This window comes from Canis lupus, chromosome 32 (genome assembly GCF_048164855.1).
Source record: "Canis lupus baileyi chromosome 32, mCanLup2.hap1, whole genome shotgun sequence".
NCBI classification, from domain to species: domain Eukaryota; kingdom Metazoa; phylum Chordata; class Mammalia; order Carnivora; family Canidae; genus Canis; species Canis lupus.
The window spans coordinates 13989557-14016314 of NC_132869.1; the positions used below are offsets into that span (position 1 = coordinate 13989557).

General features: G+C 41.4%; 2 protein-coding genes across 10 annotated transcripts in view; one reads left to right on the forward strand and one right to left on the reverse strand.

Moving 5' to 3' along the window:
- The window catches only part of WDR76 (WD repeat domain 76), a 52170-nt gene extending 41457 nt beyond the window's left edge, over positions 1-10713 (forward strand). For all 3 annotated transcript variants that reach the window (XM_072809614.1, XM_072809612.1, XM_072809611.1), the window contains 4 exons: positions 1098-1315; positions 2323-2475; positions 4153-4206; positions 8752-10713. In XM_072809614.1, coding sequence (XP_072665715.1) covers positions 1098-1315; positions 2323-2475; positions 4153-4206; positions 8752-9007 — 681 coding nt within the window. In that variant the 3' untranslated portion in view covers positions 9008-10713. The remainder of the gene's footprint in view (positions 1-1097; positions 1316-2322; positions 2476-4152; positions 4207-8751) is intronic.
- A 386-nt stretch (positions 10714-11099) lies between these two features.
- FRMD5 (FERM domain containing 5) overlaps positions 11100-26758 on the reverse strand; it is a 310956-nt gene continuing 295297 nt past the window's right edge. For 3 of the 7 annotated variants that reach the window (XM_072809615.1, XM_072809621.1, XM_072809616.1), the window contains exons 9-14: positions 25938-26001; positions 25243-25334; positions 22585-22659; positions 21992-22060; positions 20953-21059; positions 11100-14804 (exon numbers count right to left, since the gene is read on the reverse strand). In XM_072809615.1, the coding sequence (XP_072665716.1) occupies positions 14227-14804; positions 20953-21059; positions 21992-22060; positions 22585-22659; positions 25243-25334; positions 25938-26001 (985 nt within the window). In that variant the 3' untranslated portion in view covers positions 11100-14226. The remainder of the gene's footprint in view (positions 14805-20952; positions 21060-21991; positions 22061-22584; positions 22660-25242; positions 25335-25937; positions 26002-26758) is intronic. The other 4 variants (XM_072809619.1, XM_072809618.1, XM_072809620.1 and 1 more) reach the window with 4 other exon arrangements.

A 26758-nucleotide genomic window follows, 5' to 3' on the forward strand; every position in this document is an offset into this window, starting at 1 on the left:
GTTTCATTTGGAGCTTTTTTGGATGTACATGGGTTGTGATGCCTTTGGTATATTAATTTGTTAATCTCAGTTTGTAATAGTATATGCAGCTTTTTATTAAAAGTAAAAATCAGCAATTAGTGATTCAGTGTTAAGAATTGTGGCTAAGTATACTTCCAAAAAGTACACATACACTTATAAGCATACAGATGTAGATTTTTTTCCTTTGCAATAATGGATTCATACATATACATACTTTTTTGCAACTTGCTTTTTTCCCCTTAGTAGTATGGACAGATTGTAGTATAAATTTACCTCATTCTTTTTAGCAGTGCATGGCATTTCAAAGTTGAGATGTACCATCATTTATTTAAACAGGCCTCTTTTGGTGAACATTTAGGTTGCTTTGTATTGCTATTTTTAAAAAATATTTTATTTATTCATGAGAGACACAGAGAGACAGAGACATATGCAGAGGGAGAAGCAGGCTCACTGTGGAGAGCCCAATGCGGGACTGATCCCAGGACCCCGGGATCAAAGACCCGAGCCGAAGGCAGATGCTCAACCACTGAGGCACCCAGGTGTTCCTATTACAGGCAGTCTTTCAGTAGGCATCTTTATATATATCTTAGATAAATTATTGGGTTAGAGGGTACAGGCATTAAATATTTTAATAGGTGTACTCTGACTAGTCAGAAATAATGACTGTTTTTGTTATTTATTTATTTATACTTCCACCATGAGTAAATGATATGGCCATATGGCCATGTTTTTTTGGATTTGGTTGGCAAAATTACTTGGTATTTTAAGGTATTTCAGTTGGGTAGTATTCAGATTTAGTTCATTTCTTATTAAGTGACACAGAATAGATCTGCAACTGAGGTTGATTGGGTTTAAGAGATTTGGCATGTAACCCTGACATGAGTGGATCAGCCATTTGATTGTTTTGAGTACTCTCGTAGCTGATCAGTGTCTTAGTTTCCATCTCTATAAAATGGATGATCATTTTGCTCTGTGCTTTCTGCATGATGATGGGAGGATAAATGATATTATTAGGTAAAGTGCTTTATAACTTTTTACCAAAGAATTTATGCGTTGGTTGTTATTTATATCCTTAGGTATATAGAGATGAAAGAAGTAGCTTTTCCTCTTTTGACTTCTTGGGAGAAGATGCCTCCACTTTAATAGTAGGACACTGGAATGGAAATATATCACTGGTAGATAGACGGACACCTGGAACTTCTTATGAGAAACTTATCAATTCTTCTTTGAGAAAAATAAGAACTGTTCATGTCCACCCAGTGCATAGACAGTATTTTATCACTGCAGGATTGAGGTATGTTCTTAATAAAGTTTTGTGATTTAAGTCTTTCAAAATTAGGAATACTGTTTTTTTTATTTAAGTTTTAAAGATTCATTTATTTATTTTAGAGAGAGAGAATGCAAGTACCTAGAGGGGCAGAGAGATGGGGGAGAGAGAGAGAATCCTCAAGCAGACTGCCCGCTGAGACAGACCCTGATGCTGGGGCTTGATCCCAGGACTCTGAGATCATGACCTGAGCTGAAACCAAGAGTTGGACATTTAACAGACTGAGCCACACAAGTTCCCTGAAGGACTACTATTGTAGTTTGGATGTCAAAGACATTTAACTTTTGTGATACCCATATAGCTAAATAACTTCTTTCCATACCAATTGAGGTTTTATTGAGTGTGATTTTTTTTTAAAAGAGAGTTTCTTTTGAAAAAAATAAAAAAGATGCTTTTACCTTTAATAAGTAGTGAAAGTATCAAAAGAAAAGCATTTTTGTTTTCCTTGGTATCATATGCATTTACTTTTTTCTTTTTAAGATTTTATTTTATTTTATTTTATTTTGAAAGAGAGCACAAGCAGGGAGGAGGGACAGAGGGAGAGGGAAAAGCAGACTTCTGCTGAGCAGGGAGCCCAATGTGGGACTGGACCCCAGGACCTGGACCGAAGGCAGACGCCTAACCCACTGAGCCATGAGGGCACCCCCATATGCATTTAATTCTAGTCATTTGAGAAGAAAACTTGTAAAAAAAAGAAAAGTATATGTGACCTAGAACTTGGCCTGTGTTTATTTTTTTCTCAGATGAGAAAACCAACTAGAATCTTGTTTCTCTTTACCCACTGGTTTCATATATAATCTGTAGTATGGGATTTTTCTGATATTTCATTTTTTTAACTATATAGTGTTTGTAAAATTATTACAGGTCAGAGTCTTCTTCAATGTAATGAGTATTTGAGCATCTATGTTCAGCACTATTCAAGAGCTGCTTACTACATGTACTGTGGCAACACTGAATTATTCCTCCTTTTACAGGGATACTCATATTTATGATACAAGGCACTTGAATCCCAGAGGAAGCCAGCCTTTGATTTCTTTGACTGAACACACAAAGAGCATAGCTTCTGCCTATTTTTCACCTCTTACTGGTAACAAAGTAGTGACCACATGTGCTGATTGTAAACTGAGGTAAATTGGTGAGATAGAAATGTGTTAACAATCTGTAGCTATTGTGTCAGTAAACCAGTAGCTTTGTTTACTACTGCTCCCTATTAAATTGCTAGTATTATGCTTTGTAGCCATTTCTGTCCCTGGACAAATAAATAACCTATATTTAATGGTTTTTCAGCAGTTTTTAGGTCTGGAAACTTCCTTGAGATTGGCAGGGAAGGTCTGTAGCTACTTTAGGGTTTAGATGTTAGGCTTCCCTTTCAGCACTGAATGATCCCAGAAGTCTCAGTAAAATCAGCCTTGTGATATATTGGAAGAAAGATGATTTTAGAATAGTGACAAACTCTTAGGTTGGGGATAATGGGATCTATCCTATATGTGAAGCGCTGAGTAGAAATTACACAGCCCCAGGCCATGGGCAGGCAGAAAAGATAGCAATAATAGGGCTTCTGTACAAACCGCTGGATATAGTTTTATGGTTTTAGTTTTGGTACCTTTCTATAGCTACTTCCTAAAAATGGCTTTAAAAATGTAATACAAACCAATTGAACCAAAAAAAGAAAATTATGACAATAAAAAATATGGGGAATGTTATGTAACCACAAAGGAAATTACTTTGTTCTATAATCCCTGATTTTGCTTAGCATAGTAAGCATTTGTCATTTATTTTTTATTTATTTTTTTAAAGATTTTATTTTTTTATTCATGAGGGACATATAAAGAGAGGCAAAGACACAGAGGGAGAAGCAGGCTCCTCACAGGGAGCCTGATGTGGGACTTGATCCCTGGACTGGGATCATACCCTGAGCTGAAGGCAGACACTCAACTGCTGAGCCACCCAGGCATCCCAGCATTTGTCATTTTCCATTGGGAAAAGCATGGTCTTCAGTTTGTGACAGGTGTCCAGTTAGTTTCTAGTAAAATCTATGAGCATTACCAGGTGGGTGCATTAAGAGATTTAGTCACCAGGCAGGGGCAGCCCAGTGTCCCCTTTCTACCCATACAGTTTGCTTTGTCTCAAAAGCTACCTATTGTAACCCTGCTTATTCATTTGCACTGCAGAGTTTATAATAGCTGTTAGTGACTTGGCTTTCTATTACTATAATTAGGCAATAAGTTATAGGTGCCAAGAAGGAGGAGGTGGTGTGATGTGGTTAGTTTCTTTTTGCTAGGGTACCTGGTGGAGGCTTCTGGACTTTTTGAGCTACCCAATAAGAACTCCTCCCCTTGGTTGCTGGTTAGTCATAGTCTTGGTAACATTTGGAATGACACTGTTCAGTCCCTCAACTAATGAGTTTCATGGGGAAATTGCACATGATATGTACATAATATGTTTTAGGTTATTTGTGCATTTTCAGATCACATCTCTCTTAAACGATCTATATTACTGTGAATCTGAATATAGAATCCAGATTATCACTTTATAATGTGCATTTTAAATTTGGGGTAATAGTGTTTAAATAAGTTATTTCTACACCAAACTATAAAGTACTGAATTTTACAGTATTTCTTATAATTTTTGTTAAATGTATGAGCTGAAGTTTATTAAAGCCTGACCTTATATATTTTAAAATAGCACTGATATTTAATGTCATGAACCAATGAAAAATATGTTAAATACACTGATACTCTTTCAGAAAATTTTTAAGAAGCAGTAAAAAGAGTATTAACTTGTTCTTGATCTTTGTTTTGCAGAATCTTTGACAGCAGCTGTATATCCTCTGAGATTCCTCTGCTCACTACCATCAGGTAGGTTTCTATATGCTGAATAATGTAGACCCTGAATTGATTATTAGCTGTATATTGGAGTGCATGCATTAGACATCTGATTGTCAAAGAGATGTAGTAGGTCTGAATTTTTGTATTGCATTATTTAAGTGTCCCAGGTTGCTAGTTTCTATCCCGTCAAGAAGGATTCTTGCTTCCATGTTCCCTGTATCTTTAAAGACGTTCAATCTTTTTTACTCGTGGCTGTTCTTTGCAGTTGGGGTGGTTATTTTTGGCTAAGGTGAAGGACTTTATTTCATCCTGAATTACTCATGTTCTTTTATTAAGGAAGATTGAGGCCATCTAAAGCTCTTTTGTTTGTACCTATTTGTTGTGGACTTAAAGGGTTTCCCTAACTTACCATTTACTTTCTCTGGTTACCTTCTTTTTGCATTTGCTACTTTTAATGTATATATTTTGCAACCAACTTTAGTCAGTGCTTTCTTCCTAGACATCCCTCTTTATCAGTATTTATGAAGTTGGGAACAGAGGGTGCAATATATGTTGATTGTTTCTTAATCCATTTTATAGTTATGGAGGATACATTTAAGTGTGTTTGCTTCTTATGAATTTTTCCATCTTCATTTCCTTTTTCAAACTTTATGTCCATTAACCATTGATTCTTCCTTCTCTCTCCCTTCCAGACCTTGGCAACAATCTTTCTACTTTACATATCTGTGATTTTAACTACTTCAGATACTTGAAGTGAGTGGAATCACAATATTTGGCATTCTGTGACTAGCTTATTTTGTTTGACATGGTGTCTTCAGTGTTCACTTATGTTTTAGCATGTGACAGGCTCTCCTCCATTTTTAAGACTTCATAATAATCCATTGTGTGTAAATACCACATTTTCTTTATCCATTCATCTGTTGATGGTCATTTGGGTTGTTTCTACTTCTTTGCTATTGTAAATAATGCTGCAGTGAACATGGGTGTGTAAATATCTCTTCAAGATCCTGCTTCGAATTCCTTTGGATATATACCCAGAGGAATTTTTAAATTTTTTGAGGAACCTCCATATTGTTTTTCTGTAGTGGCTGCACCATTTTACATTCCTACCAGTAGCACACCAGGTTTCTAATTTTTTTTTTTTTTTAAGGAAGATTTTATTTATTTATTCATGAGAGACACACAGAGAGAGAGAGAGAGGCAGAGACACGGGCAGAGGGAGAAGCAGGCTCCATGCAGGGAGCCCAATGCGGGACCTGATCCCGGGTCTCTAGGATCAGGCCCCAAGGCGAAGGCATAGGTAAACCGCTGAACCACCCGGGCTGCCCTTAAATGTGTTGTTTTTTTCCATTGTGGGGCTTGAACTCACAACCCTGAGATCAAGACCTGAGCTGAGATCAAGAGTCGGGTGCTTAACCGACCGAACCACCCAGGTGCCCCTCTAATTTCTTTTTATGTTCATCATTCTGCTCTTTAATTGGTGATTTTTAAAAAGATTTTATTTATTCATGAGAGACAGAGAGAGAGAGGCAGAGACGCAGGCAGAGGGAGAAGCAGGCTCCATGCAGGGAGCCTGATGTGGGACTTGATCCCGGGTCTCTGGGATCAGGCCCTGGGCTGAAGGTGGCACTAAAGCGCTGAGCCACCCAGGCTGCCCCTAATTAGTGATTATTTAAATAGGTGTGAGGTAATATCGCATTGTGGTTTTGATTTGCATTTCTCTAATGATTAGTGGCGTCAAACATTTTTCATATGCTTTTTGGCCATTTATCTATCTTCTTTGTAGAACTCTCTATTCGAGTCTTGCCCACTTTTGAATTGGGTCATTTTTGTGTAGAGTTGTAGGAGTTCCTTATATGAACCATATATTGAATATATGATTTGCAAATATTTTCTATTATTTTGTAGGTTGCCTTTCGCTGTAGTAATTGTTTCCTTTGGTGCTCAGAATTTTTGAGTTTTATATAGTCCTGTTATTTCTTTTTCTTGTCCAGTTGATTTTCATGTGACTGTTCAGAATGTCCTCCTTATCAAATTCTTGTTGGTGTCATGGTGGTGCCTCACATGTAGGATCTGGCTACCTGTGCATTTATGAACACCTGGAATTTAGATCAGTCCTTCCAGATTTCCAGTAGTATGTTGGATAGAAATGGTAAGAATGGGCATCCTTGCCTTTTCCCTGATCTTTGAGGAAAAGCTTTGTCTTTAACAATTGAGTATGATGTTAGTTATGGGCTTTTCATATATGGCCTTTATTATTTTGAGATAGTTTCCTTCTGTTCTAGTTCATTGAATGTTTTTATCATGAAAGGGTATTAATTTCATCAAATGACTTTTCTGCATCAAATGAGATGATCATATGGTTTTGTCCTTCATTTTATTAATGTGGTATATTATATCAATTAAGTTTTGTAAGTTGAAACATCCTTGAATTCCAGGGATAGATATAACTTGGTAATGGTGTTTAATCCTTTAAATTTGTTATTGAATTCATTTTGTTAGTATTTTGTTGAGGATTTTTGCATCAGTATCCATTAGGGATATTAGTCTGACATTTTATTTTCTTGTAGAGTCCTTGTCTGATTTTTATATTAGAGTAGTGCTGGTCTCAAGTTTGCAAGTGTTCCCTTCTCCTCAGTTGTTTGGAAGAGTTTGATGAGCACTGGTGTTATTTATTTATTTAGGGGGAGAGAGACAGAATGGGGGGAGAGGGAGAGGGAGAACGAGAGAGAGAATCTTAAATAAATTTTACTACTCCCTAAGTAGAGCGTGATGTGGGGCTTAGTCTCACAACACTGAGATTATGACCTGAGCTGAAATCAAGAGTTGGATGCTTAACTGATTGGGCGCCCAGGTGTCCCTAGGTTAATTCTTTAAATTTGGGGTAGAATTCTCCAGTGAAGCCATCTGATCCTGAGCTTTTCTTTTTTTGAGAGTTTTTTGACTGCTGTTTTAATCCCCTTACTAATTAGTTATACGACTATTTAGATTTTCTATTTCCTCATGATTCAGTTTTGGTAAGTTGTATGTTTCTGAGGATTTATCAATTTCTTCTGGGTTAACAAATCTGTTGGCATATAATTGTTTATACTGTTCTCTTATAATCCGTTATATTTTTGTGACATAAATTATAATGCTCCCTTTTTCATTTCTGATTTTTTACTTGCGTTTTCTTTTTTCTTTTTTTCCTCCTTGTTTCTTAACTGGATGAGGGTTTGTCAGTTTTGTTGATCTCATAAAAAACAACTGTTTTTGGGCAGCCCAGGTGGCTCAGCAGTTTAGTGCCACCTTTGGCCTAGGGCATGACACTGGATACCCGGAATCGAGTCCCATGTTGGGCTCCCTGCATGGAGCCTGCTTCTCCCTATGCCTGTATCTCTGCCTCTCTCTCTGTGTCTCTCATGAATAAATAAAACCTTTAAAAAAAAAAAAAGCAAAACTTTTTTCTATTGTTTTTCTATTTTCCATTTCATTTAGCTCTGCTCTAATGTTTATTTCCTTTCTTCTGCTAAATTTTGGTTTAGTTGGTTTTTGTAGTTCCTTGAGGTGTATGTAGTATGTTGATTTTGAGATCTTTAAAAAATTTTTTTAAAGATTTATTCATTTTAGAGAGCAAGTGTGAGTGAGTGGAGGAGCAGAAGGAGGGTGAGGAGAGAAGCAGGCTCCCTGCTGAGGCAGAATCTGACATGGGACTCCTTCTTACCACCCTGAGATCATGACTTGAGCCAAAATCAAAAGTCAGACACTTAACTGACTGAGCTATCCAGGTGCCTCAAGATCTTTCTTTTTTAGTGTTCACTGCTATAAATTTCCCTCTGTTGTTTTCATAGCTTCCTATACATTTTGGTATGTTATGTTTCATTTTTCATTTGTTAAATATTTTCTGATTTCCCTTGTGATTTCTTCTTTGAGCCCCAAATGTATTTTTTACTTTAAAGTTATGTGGAATATAAAATGATTTCAGGGTTTGGTTATCAAGGGAATACAAATACGAGATTATACATTCTATTAAAATAGATTATACATTCTAATAACCTAGATTATGTATTTCTTCTAGGGTTTCTTCTATTTTGTATGTGTAATAAAAGGGAGGGCAAGGATTCCATTGAGCTAGGAATTAGTGACTAAAAAAGGTGCTATTTTTAAAAAATATTTTATTTATTTATTCATGAGAGACAGAGGCAGAGACATAGGCAGAGGGAAAAGTAGGCATTCTGCGAGGAGCCTGATACAGGACTCGATCCCAGAACTCTGGGATCACAACCTGAGCCAAAGGCAGACGCTCAACCACTGAGCACCCAGATGTCCCAAAAGGTGCTATTTTAATAGACAGTGACCATCCACTGAGCACAACCACTATACTTGGCACTGGACATACAGAAGTGCAGAAGACAGCCTCTTTGTCCTGATTTTTTTGTATATGAAGGATGAGACTAGACTAATGATAACTTAGTAACTTAAGAGAAGAAACTTGGCAGAGAAAACCAGCATTTAGGAGCAATGCTTTTACCCTCTGCCCATTGCTACCTTGAGTTATTTAAAACTATCCTTTAAAACAATTTTTTTTTTCACTAGGCATAACACCATCACTGGGCGATGGCTGACTAGATTCCAGGCTGTGTGGGACCCTAAACAAGAAGACTGTATCATAGTTGGCAGCATGGCTCATCCACGACGGGTAGAAATCTTCCATGAGACAGGAAAGCAGGTGCATTCGTTTTTTGGTGGAGAATGCCTTGTCTCTGTGTGTTCCATCAATGCTATGCACCCAACTCGGTATATTTTGGCTGGAGGTAATTCCAGTGGGAAGGTACATGTTTTTATGAGTTAAGAAGGTTGCTGAATATTTGGTTTAGCAACACCAGTTTGTTCAAATTAATCACTAAGGAGCCTAATAACTCATGTGGCTTGGTCTGTTTTTAATATGTTCTATTTAGTGAATATAAAATTGTTTTATTAATAAGAACTGTGAGCAGAATGTACACAGTTACATACTTACATGTTTAGTAAGGGAGAAGCCTTTTAAATTGTTTCTGTAGGTTGGGAAAGAATTTGAGGGGAGGCTGTGATGCCTTCAGTACTTTTAGTATGTTGAGAAACTCTAACAGTATAAATTACAAAGCTTTGAATGATCAGTATTAAGCATTTTTTTTTCGTTTAATGATATGGTTTTGATTCTGTAGTGATGTTTGGATTTGTGGTTTATTTTATAGTTTGGTGTAAATATTTCTAGACTCATACACTGGAAGGGATCCTGAAAAGTCATCTAACTTTGTGATTTTGAAACTTAATTTTTTTAATGGAGAACTCTTTTCTCCCCCTGCCTTTAATTAAATCTTATGTGAAATCCCAAGATAATTGTTGAGAAGTGTTAGTTCACTTGGGTAGGGGCCTGGGTCTTTGTGTGCGGACCCTTTTACCTCCTTTTGATGGCGCCTGAGACATAGCCAAAGAATTCTAGAGGTTCTAGGAACGGTTTGGATCTGCCTGACCCTTGTAATCCAGTGTGAGATTGCCTTCAGACCAGTGTTCTTCAGATTGTGGTTTGTAGCTATCCACATGAAATCAAGTTAGCCACGACCAGTCTTTAAAAAAGGGAAAAGGAAAGAAATAGTATAGAATAAGCAGAATAAGTGTTGTTTTGTGAAACTTATAGTGCATACATATATGTAAGTGTATATGCATATGTATATTTTGATGTAAAACATATGTCTCTTATTACTGTGGTAACTATTGTGGGTCATGGTTAAAGAAGTGAAAGTTCCTGCGTTAGAAGGTCCCAGACACCCTTATCTGTCCCTGTCTTTAAATTCTCTAGAGATTCATTAGACTGTTAAACGAATGCCTTCATTCCTAATTCATATTGGGGGAAATGTTATGGAAAACCACTTTTGGCATTTTATCATAAATTTTTTTTTTCAGAAGTTAGGGCAATATGAATGAGTTTGTTGTTGGAAGAGTAGCAACTCAGTGACATTAACTGTGTGATACCACCTATCTGACTTTTTTCACTGCCCTTCATTGCCAAAGTACTACTGAAAGACAGTTGTAAATAGTTTTCAGCAGTATGTTTGAATTTTTTTTGGAAGGTTTGAATTCTAAGAGGAAATATCTTCTTAAATTGTATATCAGAAATAAAGTGATGTAGTTTCCTTCTCTGTAATTAGAGGCTAAGTCTAATTTTGAGGCCTAGTTTATTAAGTAGGTTGTGTTTATAAGTAACGAGTTCTCTATTTTCTTGATGATAGGAACAGGAATTGGTAAATGAAATGGAAAATTAATTTATGAAATGGAAAGTAAAGCTAAATGAGGTTGACTTCTGTTAAACTGCCCTGGAGATAGTAAATGAAGCCTTTAGGCTTCCTTTCCCTTTTCTATACTACTTCATTTCACATGTTCCAAAGCGGATACTTCTGTGAGAATTGCTCTTTTTTTAAGATATTGAAAAATACTCTCGTTGAAATTAGTACCATCATTTAAGCTTTGAGTACTTGGTGGTAATTGCCTGGTTTCTGCAATAAATGTTAGCAAATTCTTGATGTTTCTCACTTTTGTGGTTTCTTTCGCCATTTTAGTTTCATAAACTGTGCTATTTTGTATAATTTCACTTAATAGAGTTCTGTCTTCTTGAGGCAATGCAGGAGGGAAGGAAGAATAGTGAGTGGGGACTTGTTTCTTGGTGATAAGCTCTATAATGGAGTAATTGTATAAATCATCTCTAAAATCATTTCATTATTACAGCTTCTGAGTTCTTAATAGTATTGATTTGGGTGGAGGGACAAGGATAATAGATGGATATAAGCCAAGATTCTAGTCATGAACAGTAGTCAGCTGTATAAATCATCTTTTTATCTACACATTGGTAACTTTAAGGAGGAAAAAGTGAGACAAGCTGTAAGTTAAAAAAAGAGTCCACTCTTCCATGATATTTAAATATTTATTTAAGTTTAAAAATAATTTTCATGGCACCAATGATTTTATGCTAACTATACATACTGCATATGTAGAAAAAAGTACATTGCTTTGAAGGAAAATGTAACTTAGAATTTTTGGCACACGAAAGGTTAACAACTATACTTCTTAATGAAACTAAGAAATTCACATTTGCAGGTAGTTTACCTTCTACTGCTTAAAGATGCAGTACACTATTCTTTAGTAAGAGTTTTATTTCCTCTGATGGATGAAGCTATGGAAACCGTTTTTTTTTTTTCCCTACAGTGAGATCAAACTAATTTTGAGAGAAAATGGGAGACATAGTGGAACACAGTAAAACCAGGTTAAAAATTTGAACAATGTTTAATGATGGGGAGATACCAAAAAAGACTAGTCACCAACAAAGAAGGTTTGTTATTCAAGCACTATTTGAAAAGCAAATCGAAGGAAACTTTACTATCTGTATTTTCTGGGGTAAGCCCTGGAAAAAAGTAATCCAAAAGTTCTGTTCAGAGAGCGAACAGAACTGTTCGCTGTTGGAAGTGGTATGGGCTTTTGTATTGTTAGAACTCTAGACACAAGTAACATACCAGGAAATGGAATACTGCATCTTTCTTTAACATGAATATGAAAGGTCAGTGTCAAGGCTATCACTCACTGCATAGAAACACCATATTCTACAGACTGAGGTAGGAACACTACACTAAAAGATAATCTGCTATGTTGCATAAGACAGTAGATACCCAGGTTAAAACCAGCCCCCTATCTCCTGACAGCCTTTTCATCTCCAAGTCTACTTTTCACTTCAGTCTTACACCAAATAAAGCCTTTCCTGTGTAGATGATAAGTGGCAGTGGCTAATTGGTTCTAAGTGATCCCAAATTTTTACTAGAATCTCCCTCAGTTTGTCTTGTCACTTGGTAAATATAGATGTTTGTAATTCTGCCCAAATTGTTGCTGGTATGGAAATGATCAGACATTCCTCTTCCATTCTTAGATTCTGGCCGAGTTTTAGCATTTTAGCTCTTGATCTTGCTCATCTTGGCATCAGATACCTCTTTGCTGGTTGGTCAAGCACCCTTTAAACAAGCAACCCAGTGCCTCCACTGGGAAATGGTCCTGGATCTGTAGCAAGTCAGGAATGGGAGCAGAGCTGGCCCTCTTTCTGCTAACATACTGTAAGGAGATTATTGTCTAGATCAGGGTTGGCAAATTATGGCCTGTGGTCCAAATTCAGCTCATTGTCTATTTTTATAAATAAACTTTTATTGGAGCACAGCCACACTTTGTGGATGGCTGTTTTTGTGCTATAACGGCAGAGTTGAGTAGTTGCCACAGAGTATGGCCCACAAAACCAAAATAAAAATAAATACTACCCGGCACTTTACTGAAGAAGTTTGCCAACCCTTGGTCTAGATGAAAGGGCATTTACAATTACACAATCCACTCCCCCTGTCCCATGCCCCCTGTTAATTCCACAGCTGTTATACTCTGTACATGGACATGATTCTGTTATTTCAGGGGACAAACTAGGGGAGAGAAAATCTACAAGTGACTCATTCTGTTCTGCATTTGGGCCGCCCAACATCATAGGATGTTAGCAGCTGCTCTACTGTTGTGTGGGTCCCAGGAATATATCTACTGACCATCCTTAAATGAGTCCTCAGGCCCCAGATGACTTAGAAATCTCTCCCTGAGATGAAAACAAGATCTTTGAGTGGTTGTTTAGAGCTGCAGAGCTTGGGCCTTGGACCCCCACACTCACCCTTCACATGCTGTGCTTTTGCATGCTTCCCTCAGCAAGGATGGCAAATGCTTTCCTACAATTTTTATTTTCCTGATGCAGAGGATGACCCTAGGGGGCAGTATTTCTACATCTAAGTGTTGGTCTCGGCCACATTCACCTTCTTTTCTTTTGTAGGCATCTTTTAGTTTGCCTATTTAAAGAGATTCTTTTCCTGGTCCCTTCCAAGGCTGTTTGTTGATCTTGGAATTCTATTTTCTGAAGCTTTTCATTCTCAGGATCAGTTTCTTTCTTGCATCGTTTAGTTCATCAGGCTCTAGTTTCTTAATCCATAAAGTAAAAACAAAATATGAATTGATAAGAAAATAACATTTGTTGTTAAAATATAAATTAAAATAGTTTTTTTTTTTTTTTTGAGGGTGGGGAGGTTGTACAAAATAGGTACTTCTCTCTTAATCTCAATAGTTTCTCAGGTACCTTGGCTCTGGTTTCTGTTAACTACACTTTGTCCAACATTTCTGATAGTCCTATCTCTGGCACCACTGAATTCAACTAACATCTCTGGAGCACTATAAAAGTCTTGAGGTTCTTCAGGAAAAAAAAAAAATCACAGAAGTCTAATAAGTTCATTGTACAAAACTCATGGTGATGCCCACTAGGATCTAGTCTAAGGGGACAGACTTACCCCACCCCTGCTGCTGCTTCTGCTGTAGCGGTGGTCCCTTCAGATGCCCACTCTGCTCAGATTTGAAAAAAAACAAAAGGAAAAGAAAATCCAACTCAGACCATCATAAGAAGCAACTTTCCATTTAATCATTCTACATGGATGTTTAGTTTTTAAAAATTTCTGTCTGGCAAGAAAACCTAGATAGTTCCCATTGTCCAGAAACCTGGCCTGCCCTACGGAGGCTGCACTGATGAGTCTACTGGAGTCCAGGAGGAAAGCTCCTGCAGAATATAGAAGACAACTCTCTAGACTTGAACTAGTGTCCCATCTGCTAGGTGACACTACTGCAATAATCAGTTATAGTAAAATAAATTTTTATTTGATACTTTGAAAATAATATACATCTATGAAAAATCAAAATTCAAAACCAAAAATTATCCTGCAAATTGGAAGGATGAGAAACAGAGTCGCTGAGCCTTTCTTGAAAGAACCTCTGAAGGAAATGAGTTTTCCCAGTTTGTTTAGACAGGGCATGAGCCTATCCTTTTTTTCTTCTGGGAAATGACCCTCCTAGGCTGTGGACTTTGAGTCATGAGAGGAGGACTTGGTACATGTGCCGATGGTTCCGCGATGGGTCCCATTGCTGGGAATGGGTAGCCGGGCTCCTTGGTCCGCCTGGCTAGTTATTGGGAGGAGTCATGCCTTCTCAGGTGTCAATGAGCAGGCTCACCACTGAGCGGATTTTGCAGGCAAACCATCGCCTGAGGGGACAAAAGTATTGATAGTGGAATTGTTCAAACTCGGGGGTCTGGCGGATATCGCGGAAAAAGGCAATGTCAAGGTCAGACTCGGTAAGGATGATCAGGAGGAGGAGCAAAACAAAGAGGAGTCCCATGGTCACAAGGAGCAAACGGAGGACACTTAAAACAAACTTATTCACCTGTTCCTCCTCTGGCCTGCCGTGCCCCTGACACAGGGCCCTCAGCTCTCCCCCAAGGGCTTCCACCTCTGCAGCAGTTGGAGTGCTGGCCTCAGACTCCTTCTCCTCTTCGATGCTGCAGGTGGCCCCATTGATCTGCCGGGAAAGCAGCATCAGCTCCAGACTGTGCTCGGCCACAGGGGTGGGCAGCACACTGTCTGCAGGGCTGTAGGCTTCGTCTGCAATCACAGCGACTCGCTCATTGCTGTCTGCCCGGCTGCTTCTCACGTGAGGCAGGAAGGTGTCCCCATGGGAGGAAGAACGCACTGGGGTAGAATGGGCACTATCCCGTAGGGACTCTAGGCCTGGAAAGGCAAAAGGAACATGAGTAAGCTTTCTGGGTCCCAGTGCACACTTTGCTGTTTGGTGGAGGGAGCACCCATTCTGTTTTATATGGTTACTAACATTTTGCAAGGAAACCCTGCTGCACAGCCCACATGACCAGCAACAGTAGCCACTGCACTGTTCTGATGTATTAGGAAGAGGTAGGAGAAGCAGCAGACAGCAGAGTGACCATGGTCGAAGTGTTTTGTTTTTTCTTTTTCCTTAGGGTTTGGCAAGATTTGTTAAAGAGTCTACCTTTCTGGCTTTTGATATCCTGGGCCTGGTTTAGCCCCAATTAAAAGACTATCTGAATCACTGACTAGCCCTGATTCAGATTCAGGCTGGGGCCATAGTTGAGGCCACTCAGAGTGAGGCCACTCTTTTAAAAGGTGACAGTTGAGGGAGGTCAAGTGTCCCTCATGGGCTGAGGGCTTTGAAGCAGGAATGGGGAGGAGAAAACTATTTTGCTTCAGTGGGCCTCATCAAATACTGATTCTAGAGCTGAGTGTCCTTCTAACAACCCAGCATGCAGCTCCTTGAGTTCTTGAGGTCATCTTTTGGATTGCTACAACTGCTGTCTCTCCAGCTTCCCTCTTGTAGCTGTCCTGATTGTAGGGGATGAGAAAACCTGTCTCCTCTTCCTTAAGTGGTCTCTGATGAAGAAGGGGAATAGCCTTTGGCTAACTCCCTTTCTTTTCATCTTAGAATAAACAGGTTCCATAATAGGCTGACAGTTCCGCTATCTTTACACACTCCAGAGTGCAGAGTTGTCTCTGAGAAGATCTTGTTGGGTCAGGGTAGAAATTCTCTTACATCTGTCAGGAGAAAGGGTATTCTCCCTAAAACTACCCATTATCTCTTTACTTTCTCAGATGGAAGGAACATTTTTCTCTTTCCAAGGCTTACTGTCTGGTAGTGAAAAACAGGAGCTGGTTACTCTGTCAATCAAACACTAGGCTCAAGGATGTGGGCCCAAAATCACTAAGTATGGCCCACATCACAATGCCCCCAAGGAAATGGCTTCTTGTTTCAGGTTCAATGTCTGCCTTTTCCATTCTTGGCTATCTCTGATACTCGTTGCCTTTGTGGCCAGTGTCAAGAGAAGCCAGTCCCCTTCCGTTGCTCTGAAATTGACCCTGACTGCTGCAGACTGAACCAGATTCCCAGCTATGTAAAGTCTGACCTAACTAGGGCTGATTAGGGAGTTTTTCAGTTCAGAGGTAGCTTCAGAAGCCCAAGGGTCTCTTTTAAAAGGTGACAGTAACCTTTCAGGAGTAGTGAGTTTCATTTGGTTCTCTTAAATGCATAGCTCTATGTACCAAGGCTGCCTGCCTGCCTGCTTGCCTGGCCTGCTGGAGCCCATTTCAGCATAGGTACATTTAAAGATTCTCCAGAGAAACAAACCCTAGAATCTGGGTTATAAACATTTGGGTTGGGGTGGCAACAGCAACCCCCTGTTATCCACCTGTATTCACCATTACCACACCATCAGTATATTTGCTACAGCTCTCAGCTTCTGCTTTTAGGAGCTCCTTATGGTTCTAGTTTTATTTTGTTTTATCTTAAATTTGTATATTTTAAACTTTTTAAAGTGCTTTCATTTTACCTTTCCACAAAGTTGTGAAGGCAAGAGGTTATAGAACTTGCCTAATGTCATGTGGTTGGCTGGTAATGGCAAAGGCAAAGACAGACTCCAAGCCTCCTTTTGTTTCCTGATGCTAATGATCATGTAGTTAGATTCTGGGCCAGGATGAATTAAGTCTGCAGCCTACACCTACCTTAGATTTATGTCCCAATTGCCCAAGAAACTATAGTGCAATAATATGAAATTAAGAGTCTGCCCCTTATTCCACAGCTCTTGATGCGTGCGCCTTTGATCTCTCCCCCCTCCCAGTTTTTCTCCCTTATTCCTGTATTTGCATAAGCCACACGAGGGATATATAGCTGGTAATATGTAATGAGTCCCTGATAAAATAGAAACCTTTAGGCCCTTATCACACATGTGTTGGCTCAACTCTTCCCACCCACTCCTCCACCTGGCTTCCTCTGGAACCTCAGCCCCTACTGCATAGGGCTCCTCATACCCTTTCTAGAGGCTGTCTCCTCACAAAGACAGCTCTGACCACCAGATCATCCAAAGTATGACCAGCTTAGCTGCCAGAAGCTACTTAGTGTAAACTTAGCTTGGCCTACAATTCAGCCCTAAGCTTGCTGGGAAAGAAGAGAGGCAAAGCTTGTTACATCAGAGAGAACAAACCAGAAGGACATCAGAAACCACATTATAGTAAGTTCATGCTCTCAGTAAATAAAATAATGGATATGTATGCATTTCTAGTAGATTGCTTGACAGACAAAATTACTCAGTAAGTGTTAGTCTTCTGTTCCCTCAACAAACCTCACCTATAAGGTTATTATTCCTATGTCAGGCTAGTCTTGTATAGAACTTCAGGTTCACTAGAAACCACCACCCCTTCATCAAACCCGTTATTCTGGGATGGACAGGGTGGGTACGATGGGTGGGAGCTGGCAGACGGCACACCAAAACAGTTTTTTTTTTTTTTTTTTTTACCTTGGACGTGTTCCAGCTGATTCCCTTGCCCAGAGGGGGATCTCTGTGGGCCGGGGGGCACAGTGGTCAGGAGCCTACCCTGGAGCCGGGGCCCCATCCTCAGGATGCGCACACTCAGTGGCCGAAGGCAGTGATTAGTCAACCGGAGCTGAACTCGAACTCTGGTGTGAATTTTAATCAGACTCTTCCCCATGGTGGCTCAGGAAGGCAGGTAGTTCTTCAGTGGAAACCAGCCAGGCAAAGGAGATTCAGAGGGAAAGGGTAGAAAGCCAACTAGGGACAAAGGATTTTTGCTGATCTCATGCCATGGCAGCTCCTTCACAGTGCCTCCTGTGCTGGAGAGAGAATGTCAGCTCTGCGAGACAGAGGCAGGCTGAGCTTCAGGGAAGGAACAGCTCTGATAGGCTAATGTTATCAGGGACTGGATTCAATAGTCAGAAGCACTTAGAGCCATAAAAAGTAACAGCCTGTGGCTGTTTTCCGGAGGCCCGTATAAGGACCCCAGAGGCTAAGGTACAGAGGGAGAGAATAATCCCACACGGTAGGGAGGATCACACAGTGCCAGAAATGCAACATGTGAAGCTACAAAGACATTGGGCTTTGGGTTGGGTGTCTCTAAAGTGTGAGGTGGCAGCTCTAGGGCTAGAAATGGGCTGTGTCCCATCCACTGGGCTGTAAACAGCCCTACTGCTGAGTGGAGCCCTACAGGGTGCAGTGGATAAAAGGGATCAACACACCTGAGCATCCTCTCTGGCCAGGCCTGTGTTATCAATATGTGGTATCTTGGCATCTCTAAGAATAGAGGGGAGGGCCAAACAGTGTATAGTCATCTTTTTAATAGTCCCAGCTCATTGGAATTATATGGTTTCATTCAAATTGTAGTATTATGTTAATGTTTTTTGCAATTTTCCCATTGCTTTTAGAAGTAGCAAACAAAGCTTTCCATCTGGAAAAGACAAATAGTTTCTGTGATGTTAATTTATGTGCCATATGGACCACAGGAAAGACAGTTGGTGATGGAGCAAGAACCAGTTTCAAATGTCCATAACTTTCTGGGGAGTTTTGGTGGTTAGTGCCCTTCTTCTGAGGCCTCCATCATTTCCCTCTGAGCCCTTCCCTATCTGGTTAGGTGTATAGTAGGGGGTCAGCTGTGTTTACTGGGTGAGATGGTGTAGCTCAACTCTCTGGGAAACAACCTGTTCTTTATCTCCCTTGGTTTGATAATCCCTGCAGTGATAGACCCACTTAAATGCTAAGATCAATCCTCCCACCCCCCATCCAAACCAGATGTCCATCTACCTCTCCTCACTCTGAGCATGTTAGTGTCATTCCCGGTGAGGCAGTTCTCAGCTTCTTCTACCTGTGCCGTCCTGAATCTAATGGGTTCTGGGCTGAGGGCCATGACTGGGGATGAAGGCTGTTCCTGTCTGCTGGCAGCCTCAGGCATTGGGTGTCAGTAGTAGATTGGCTTGCAGAGTAGCACATAGGAACCTGCTGTGCTATAACCTGCCAGGCGTGAAGTTCAGTGGGGGCTGAGATTGTGAGGGTGTGCCTTGGCCCTAGAAGTCTTCTCCAGTAGCTTCCTTGGTGGCCTTTTTCTGCTGCAACCTCTCCTGGCATATTACAAGCAAAGAGGACTATTTCAGATGCTGAGGAGTCTACTGATGCTACAAAAGGAGGTTCTGGGAGGATGCTGGAGGCACAGCCAGAGCTGGTTGGGATCTGAGGCAGCTTCATAGCTTGTCTTAGGAGAGCTCAAGGACTGGTTTTCCACTTCTCAGTTGTTTTGCTAACCCTGCTTGGCAGCTACTACAAATGAGTTGTATCCCCACATGGACAGCCTGTCTTCCCTTTTCTGGGAATGTAGGTTTTACTGGATATTCTCCCATATGCTGGAAAACAAATGCATGAGGCTCTTCCCTATACCTGTATTAGTGCCAGCTTCCTCCAGAGGGTGGCCTTTTCTCTGAGAGGACAGCTGTCCTGACTTTTTACAGGAGCTTTGGGGTGAACCTGGTGGCTTCAGACCTCAGGATGGATGGGAAGAAGGGCCACAGGAAGAGGAGAAAGTTGTTTCCTCAAAAGAGAAGACATTCTGCTTTCCTGAGATGAACACCCAAAAGAAGAGGGACAATGAGAGCTATGCTCAGTTTTCCTGTTCAACCTAAGACCGGAGCAAAAACCAGGGGACTATGTCTGATGACAGACCTCAGTAACTTCATACTTTGCATCATGATTATACTTCATAGTTCATAAGGCACCCTTCCACACCCACACCCCACTCTACACTGGGGGCAGCAGGCTCAGAGAGTTTAAGCAACCTGACCTAGAAAGTATATGGCAGAGCTCTGATTTCAATCTCATCTTTGACTTCCTGACCAGGCCTCTTTGCACTGTGCTTGCTGCCTGTCCAATAAATGCTTTAATCTTTTTAAAGTACTTCTGTGTACATCAGCTTCCTCACAACCTATGGGGTATGCAAGAAAGATATCCCTGTTTTACAAATACAACAACTAAGATACTCAAATTATTAAGGTACCTGAGGTGGTTGCCCAGCCAGGATTCTTAACCCCTGGACTGTAGTTGTATACCAGGCTTAGGTAATGCAAAGTCAGTGACACATAAAATCCTAAACACAAACCCATGATCCTCAACAGGGAAGTAGCAGAATCAGGTCCTTCCTAACCTAAATGGTTCTTTATTTTCACTAATCAGCATTCCCACAGAAAGGGCAGAGTCTTCCATTTTCCAGGACAGATTTGAAGCAAATCTGCTGCTGTTTGCTGCAACTTGAGATCTTCTGAGGTCCTACAAAAACATCTTTGGGAGTAAAAGCACTGAACTTTATACCTGTATCTAGCCTGTGGGGCAGGGGTGAGTCGATGGCAGTGAGAGAAATATTCTATGAGTCTTCTAACAATATTAACTACCCAGGGACTGGAGAGATATCAGGCTCAGCTATTGCACTGTCTAGTGAAGATTCATAGACTTTGTCTCTTCCCTGCCATGACCCACCTCCTCCAAAGGGAGGGTGGGGAAGACAGAGGTGGGACATGTTAGATTTATTTCCTGAGATCATGCTAAAGAATTCAGATAGCAAGAGGACATATTGCTCCCACTAAAACAGGAGATAGTAGCAGCTGTTGGGATGCTTCAGAACTAAGTTTTCATTTCTTGGTTAACTGCCTCAGCTACCCTGATCATTTAAACTGTGGAGACTAGGATGATATGAAAAATAAGTGAAAAGCCTCTTGATGGAAAGCAATTTCAGAACTGCATGGAACCCGGTAGATGCAACATAACGTAGTCTCCCGAAGGTCTGGCCCAGCACTCAGATCTAAACTCCTTCTTGGACTATAGCTCAGCAGGGGCTGGGTGGGATTACCCTTTACCTGAGATGGCAGCTTGTGTTCCCAACCATTGCATGAAACTTTCTCCCTTCCATTGGAGAAAGGTATTCCTGTCTCTAATGGAACTTCTTTTTAAGGTCCCTGAGAGGAACTGGTCCAAGTCAAAATTTAGGAACCCCGTGGTCATCTCCAGAGCTTATTTATGCTCACCTTCCATGATGGAGATGTGAACAGCTCTTCTCCGGGTCCTGGGGACGCTGCTCAGCCTTGGGCCATGGGTTATGGAGGGACAGCTGCGGCTGGGAACCATCCCTGCTCTGAGGTTAAAGAAAAAGAGAACTTTATTAATTCAGTACACAGACAGATGTGGTAAAGACTCAGAGTTGTGAACTAGCTGCTAGATTTGCCTAGCTTTGGTAAGTCTTATTTTATTTCTTTATTTAAAAAAATTTTTTTTAATACCTGCTTTTTGTCTTTAATCCCAAGATCCCAGTTAGACACACTGCTTCAAACTTATCTGCCACCTCATACCCTACACCTACCTGGACCTTGCTTTTGCAGCATTGGTACCATTGGTCTCTGGGCAGGTTTGTCAGCGAGTAGAGCCCCAGCATAAGCAGTACTATGGAAAATGCGCTTGAAAAATGATATAGCAGCCTCCTCTGACTTCTGATCGAGATTGCTGGTGGCAGGGGGTGCCGTGTGAAGGTGGTAGTAATATTCCCATTCCCAGAGATCAGGCTGGTTGGTGAACCCTAGCTGTCTTGGCCAATCATATTATTTCTGGATCTTATTAGGTATAGGAGATATGCATGATGTATAGTTACACATGAAGCAAGGATCTCAAAACTATTTTAGACGTAGTGTGATAGGGCTGTGGAGCTCTCCCTGGCTTTCTGTAATGGTTTGATTCCAGAACCTAAGGAAATCTTGCAGTTTGGACATGTCCTCCATGGCCTATGACCACTTTCAGGATTTAGGAGAACAACAGAGTAGTACTTAGGATGTGGTACTGGGTACTATGCCCTACCTTGTGTTCCATCAAGGCTCAGAGATACCGAGATACCAGGGTCATACTCTTCCCTATGCCTTTAGCTGAAATGGATCTCTTCACCTTCCTGCCGTGTTCTCCTTCCCCTTTTGTGAGCCAGTGTGTTCAGAATCTTCATAATACTGAAACTGCTGCATTTTTGGAGCTTCTGGGATCTGAGCAGGAACTGGTTTTGGGGGGAAGTCTGTGGCAGCCTACCTGTGTATTTCTGGTGGCTCTCGTTTGATCTTCGCACTTGACTCCATTACTTCCTTTGCAACTCGGCCACTATAAATAGTACAATAAAACAAGCAGCAAGGGATGAGACAGTCTTCTAGCACTGGGCTCCTGTCTAAGATTTCAGATACTTGGATGAACTGGAAAATGGCTTCTTTGGCCCGGCCCTTCCCAATGTTTAGGTCACTAAGAAAGGCTTGCTTGCTGGGGTAAGTTCTAAGATGTCCTGACAGCTTATCTTAGAGAGTTCTCTATCTCTGGAGTCTTTGGGATCTTCTATTTTCATTTAGAAATAATTTCTCATTGTCCGGCATGTTCCAGAAATATTGCAAAAAGAAAAAAAATCCTTACACAGACATGAAAAGAATCACTGCTACAGTTCTTATTTCACTGCTACTGTGAGGGCAGAAGAAATCGTGAATGGGATAGGAGACAGGAGAAGTGGATGGAAACCTCAGGCTTTTTTGAAGGTTCCCAGTTGCTTTGTTTTCAAGGATAAGGACCGCTGAGCCACTGTTCTGAAGAGAAGGGTCTGAAAAATAGGTCCATAACAGTTACTTACTGTCACTATTTACCTGTATCGGAACCGGCTCCCTTTAAAGAATAAATTGCTGCTGGACACTGTGCGGACTTGGCTTGACTTCTCCAGCCTGCAGCAAGGCAAAGTCCAGTGTGACACATGGCCTGCAACTGCCTCACAGGCTAAGGCAGCGCATTCCCAGCTCCTTCCAAAGGCTACTTGACAAAACTCTTCAGGAAAAGGCCCCTCACAAGCCCAGCTTGTCTGAGTTTCCTTTAGGACCTGAGAGCTTGCTCACAGCCTTAGTGCTGGGGACATTCATATTGAAACTCATTTTCATGTCAGGAGAGTGAGGGTTCCCGAAGAGTGCCTCATGGGGCTCTCCAGGGGGACTGAAAATAAATGTTAGGTATGGTGGTCTGGAGGAATAATAGGATATCACTCATCAAATCTCAGGCCACTCGTTAGCTAGTGTGGGCAAGTTTCTTTTCCTTTCTTAGCTTTGGTCGTCTTATCTATAAGATGATGGAGCTGGACTACTTGACCTCAGGAGTCCCTTCCAGTCCTAGTATTTGATGATTCATGTCCATATCTTGGGTAATTGTGGGTGGAGAAGAGAGTACAGGCTGTCTTTCCTATTTCATCTCCCTCTTGGAGATTCATATAAAGTATGTTGTATTAAAGACTCTGAGAAGTCCTGAAATGAACAAACTAGCTTAACTTTAATACAAGGTCCATCATTTGAACTTGGAATCAATCCCCTTCTCCTAGTAAGCCTATTAACATCACTTTCAAGGCTGTGGACAGCTGATGTGGAGGCTCTGGCAGGCCATGGGCACTGTAAAATATCCTCTTAGGTGACTTCTCTGATCCCAAATGGCCCTCTCAGAAAAGGAAGCTGGGCAGAACTGCCCCGAGTGAAGCCTCCAAAGACTTGACTCAGCTCACAGCATGCCCTGAGGTGCCTGCAGTGCAGATCTAGACAGGAACCGATCTGGGTCTGAAGCCTCTGTTGTGAGCAGGTCACTATTTAGGGAGCTGTCCCCAAAATCCATGAATAGCAGTTCTTGGGAAATACCATCCTCACCTGTCTTAGGGCTCTGTGAGGCTTTAAGTTTCCTGGTCTTCTTGCCTAAGCATGTCCTTGAGTCTGGCCTGGCTCCCTTCAAAGTACTAGGCCAAAGGCAGGGCCAGGAAGCTGCACGTGAAAAGTGCTCAGAGTGATACCAGAGTGGCTGCTACTAAGACTTGGCACAATTGGGGATCTGTAGGCTAGAGGTTCTTAACACTTAATAAAGAACATTAAATAATCATTGGGAAAGTGAAAAACAGTCTCAGTTCCCAGTGTGGATGTTGGTAGGGCTAGCTGGGTATGGGGATTTATTAATGGAAAGACTCAGAAACGGAGTTTGGTCATTGGTGCACAGTTCTGTTCCCATGACACAAATAGAAAAAGGTCTTCAGAATGATGCTGACATGTTTTCTTGCCTTTCCTTGGAGAGCTAGGGACTGAACAGGAGGGGAATTTGACCATGTGAAAGTCTTTTTCTCCTGAAGGAGATGGAAGAAGCCCACTCAGGTTATAATTCAGGCTGCCCATTCAGCTCATCCCTGATTCTGGTATCAAATGCATAGAAATTATGAAGCAAGTCAGAAAGCCTGCCTGAGAAACAGACTCTGGGGCTGCGGCCCTAGAAGAGGGAGGACCAGTTCTGCCAGCCAGCATCACATAGCAGCCAGCATGCAGCAGTCTTTTCACTGGGGAGGAAAATGGTGCTCTTCCAGCTCAGAGCAATTCTGCTCTCTTCAGGATCCTTGAGGTTACTGGAGGTAGACCTATGGCCTGTCAGAGGCGGATTATACCACAAACTTTGTCTTATATTGTCCTGATTAAGATACAGCTTATTAAAGCATAAATCATTGTATACTATTTTTAAAATGAGACCAAGGGTTTTAGTAAAACATCCTTTATCTGGCATCACCCCAGTTTCTCAGTGGGCTATTTCTTTGTTCCCTAATGTCTTTAGAACCACTTTCTTAATCAAAACAGCACAGAATCCTCATACTTTACAAATCCCATGGTAATCAAAATTCTTGCCTTTAGCCCAAAGCTGGCTTCTTAGTAACAGATAAATCCTTGCCCCCCCTTCCTGCTATCCTGTTCAGGCTCCTGGGCACTTGGTCTGTTACTGGCAACACTTCTGGCAGTGACACATCAGGAAGGGCTGGCATTAACCCCAGCTCAGCACCAGGCCACCCACTGGGGAGCAAGCCCCAGAGTCTCTCCAAGGCTTAGAGACCTCCTCTGGCCTGCGCCTGCTCCTTCATGGAGCTTTTTGTATTCTGGGCATCCTATGGCTCCGAATGGCTCCACAGGGCCAAATTGGTTCAAGTCAGGTACCCAGGGGTATTTTTAGGCCCAACCCTTGCCCTGAAAAGACCCCTAACTGCCCTACCACTTTTAGCTGTCCAAGGACATCACAAGGTAGACCCCTTGGACATTTCTGCTGAAACACATTCCTAGACCTCAGCTATGTCCCTCCAGGGAGTACAGATATCCAGAAAAGAGTCTGAGTTTTATAAGGAAGCCCAGCCTGGTCATCTTAGGTCTACTTTCTCAGTATTTCTCAAACTTTCCTGCCCATTATTCTAAAAGTAGCTTTTATGACTCTGACTCTGATAAAGATAGTTCCCATCACATGTGTTCACTCACTTGTAGAAGGCTTGGTTCTCGATTCCACATTTCCAGAGGTGCTTGCAGGCTTCTGGAGTTGGAGCAAAATATGTGAGAATAATTTTCTTTTCCTACAAAAAATCCCACATAGAAACAGCTGAGTGTGGGTGGAAAAGCGAAGGGTGAATTAGGCCAGGACACTGACCCCTGGACTGAGAGCTCCCCAGGACTGCAGGAAGAGGTTTCAGGTTGGGGCTGCCTGGCTAGTTGGAAGAGAAGGCCACTGGTGGTAGAGCTCAGTTCAGTGAGTAAGTTCACACCTGGCAGGTCCAATCATAGTAAGTCTTAGCTGGCACAAATTGAAACAAGATTTAGCCTTCACTAGAGAAAGTGTGACTGTCATCTGGAGTTTTTTTACCTTTTTTTTTTTTTTTTTTTTTTAGTTTTTTACTTTAAAAAAATTTCTTTTCTTTTTGGAATTTTCAAATAGAAACAAAAGAATCTTCCCTTGTCTGCATTTCCTGGAGGTTTGGAACCTGTGGATGTCACCAGCATCCCTGAGGAAAGTCCTGGGCTCCAGGGCCTAGCCACTTCTCCATCTCTCACCTCCAGGTCTTGGCTTATCATTCAGGTGGCGTAGGTTCTACCTGGATACACCACTTTGGTTCAGTCCTGGTCATCAGGAACCACTCAGTGCCCCAGCCCTCCCTGAAGAGAAGGATACCAGCACTCACCTCTTTCTGACTTACATACAAATAGAAAGTCTTTCCTTCAAATTTCAGCTTGGTCACTTCATTCCTACAAGCACAAAGAGAGCACCTGTCACCTTGTTGCAGGCTGCTTTTTCACAGCTAAGTCTTGTAGATGCACAGCCCACCCTGACTGGAAGGGGCTCCAGGCACAGACACAGTTTAGCCAAAATTAGAACCGAAACAAGACAGCAGCGCAGTGGCCTTAGAGAACAGTTGCTGAAACAGTTCAATCCACAGTTTTCTGGTCAATCACACTATAATAATAGAGTGATAGGAAGATTTCGGGCTCATCAACAGTGGCTGTAAAAGGGAAACATTTGCATGGGAAGTGAGTCTAGGTTGAGTGGTCCCGGGCCATTTCAGGATTTGGTTCATAATACAGGTGCATAATCTGGATGGGACTGTCAAATATAAGATGCCACAGGTAGCTGATGAGGCCAAAGTTCAAGATACAGCAAATAATGAAAAAACAATGCAACCAGGTTCTGAGGGAGTTGAGTCTTTCAGGTGACTGTGCCACTGGATGGAAAATGCAGTTTAATGCAAACAAATGTCAAACGATCTCAGGGAGGGGGGCGGGGCAACATACCAAAGAGAGAGAACAGATTACATGGAACAGTCATGCAGCGTACTGACCAGGAAAGGGGCTTAGGGGTTTTTGTAGAAAAATCCTTGAAGCCACCAGCCCAGTGAATGGCTGCAGTAAAAGAGGCAAACAGGATACTGGGGTACGTCACCCGCGGGACAGACACAAATCAGAAGAAGTGACATGGTTACTGTACATGGCACAGCTCAGACCTCAC